This window comes from Rhinopithecus bieti, unplaced genomic scaffold (genome assembly GCF_001698545.2).
Source record: "Rhinopithecus bieti isolate Rb0 unplaced genomic scaffold, ASM169854v2 repeat_7710, whole genome shotgun sequence".
Taxonomy (NCBI): domain Eukaryota; kingdom Metazoa; phylum Chordata; class Mammalia; order Primates; family Cercopithecidae; genus Rhinopithecus; species Rhinopithecus bieti.
Window position 1 is genome coordinate 1 of NW_016904968.1, and position 1,797 is coordinate 1,797.

Sequence of the window (1,797 nt, forward strand, 5' to 3'; positions counted from 1 at the left end):
CCTCTTGTAGAAGACGTGGATCCAGGCAGTCACCATCATCGTTAAACATAGATTCCCAGCTCTCCTCAGTGGCAGTAATTCCCTCTGTGTGAGAAGTTTCATTTGCTTCTGGTTCAATGGATGTTTCCACAGATAATGATTCCCTATCAGGAAAAGATACACCAAATTCTACATTCTCTGAGTCATCTTGCTCTTTTGTTTTGAACTCTTCGGCAGTTCTTAGTTCGTGCGATGCTTCCGTTGTATCAGCAGTACTACCCAGATCAATGCCCACAGCACTGTCTGAAAGTACTTTTGTCCCATTTAACATACTGAGTTCAGAGTCCAAAAAAGTGTTATAATTACTACCAGAAATCTTTTTTATAGGTAAGGAGGAAGCACAATCTGACAAGCTCTCTATCAACTTTCCTGTTGACTCTGTAAAACAAGATGAAATACTCTCAGCATAAATACCTGAGCAAGCAGTCAGGTTGCTGAAATTTTCAGTGTCATTCCCACTTCCAGCTACATGAAGAGGGATTGCATCTGCATTCATTCCCATAAACTCTGAGAAACTTTGTGTATTATTAGACATCTCATCAGCTATTCTAACTGCAACTACGTAAGAGCTATCAACAGCTACATGATCACTACAGGACGTAACTGTGGTGTCCATCATACATGCTTTATTGGTAATGTCACCTACATTCTTAAATCCATTATCTCTATGTGTTTCATGAGCAAGGGCAGCTGTATCAGGAGGTTCGTGTTTTACATGTAACTCATCAGCAGTAATGTCATTCTTCTCACATTCTCTAATCATCACTGGACTAACAGTGTCATTTGTGCTCTCTGACAGAGAGATGTGACCCATAGTTTCAGGAATGGAATCTGTATCTTTTGATCTAAGATGAAACCTGTACTATTGGCTATACCACCTACATTCTCAGCTTCAAAATCTACGCAAGTTTGATCAAAGACACCATCTGGACTTCCAGGAACAGAAGTAGTGGTGATGCCTCCGCTGCTGGGCTTCAATATTCCATCTGATGTTTGCATGCTTTGTTGCACAATTTCAGAATCAGAGCTTAGTTTTATTGGTACAATCATATTCTCAGGTTTCATGACAGAACTAAAACTCTAGGAAACTCATATAGTATCTCCAAAACCTTGGTATCAGTTTCAATTCTGCCTTCCAAATCTTTGTGTTCAAATGTTTCTCCATCAGGTTCATGCCTACTGAAGTCACAGACTTCCACATTTTGGAATGGTTTGCTTGGAACCTGAGCCTCACTGATTTCTGAACAGGCCTGTGATAGAAGTATCCTCTCATGTCCTGTCACATTTGTAGTTTCAACTTCCAAACACTCCACCTTCTTTGGTTTAAAATGTCTCTGTAAAGGTGCATTAGCTATAACCCCAGCATTTGGGGCTCCCTGCTGATGTCCTTGGGATAATACCTCTTTAGATTCAGTGGTTCCTCTCTTAGAACAAACTCTATTTGTTTTTTGAAGGCATGTGTCCTTTCTTAACTTTGTTGAAGATTTTTTTCCTTCTCTACAATTATGCTCCTTTCTATCAGGATTGATACCTAGTCTTCGAGCCTCTGGTTTGTCTCTAAAGACTTCTTTTGGGAGAGAGAGCTTTCTTTTGCTTTTCTTTCACCACAGAGTTAGGTGAACCACAGCTTTCTTCTTCATCACCTGTCTTAAGGAGTACTGCACCCCTTCGAGCTTTAGGTACATAAAGTGCCATGTCAGGCCTTCTGGCTCGAACTCTGCATCTCTCTGCTTCTTGCTGCATGGCACCAACACAATC

At 40.7% G+C, this 1,797-nt stretch overlaps 1 protein-coding gene across 1 annotated transcript; it reads right to left on the reverse strand.

Annotated features, from left to right (window-relative positions):
* Positions 1-4: 4 nt before the first annotated feature.
* LOC108526103 (coiled-coil domain-containing protein R3HCC1L-like) lies at positions 5-1,791 on the reverse strand (the record flags this gene model as incomplete). The annotated part of the gene is given in 4 exon segments (XM_017866781.1): positions 5-882; positions 885-1,118; positions 1,121-1,619; positions 1,621-1,791. Coding segments are annotated over 4 exon segments (1,773 nt in total), but the record flags the coding sequence as incomplete, so codon positions are not given.
* Between the last annotated feature and the right edge of the window lie 6 nt (positions 1,792-1,797).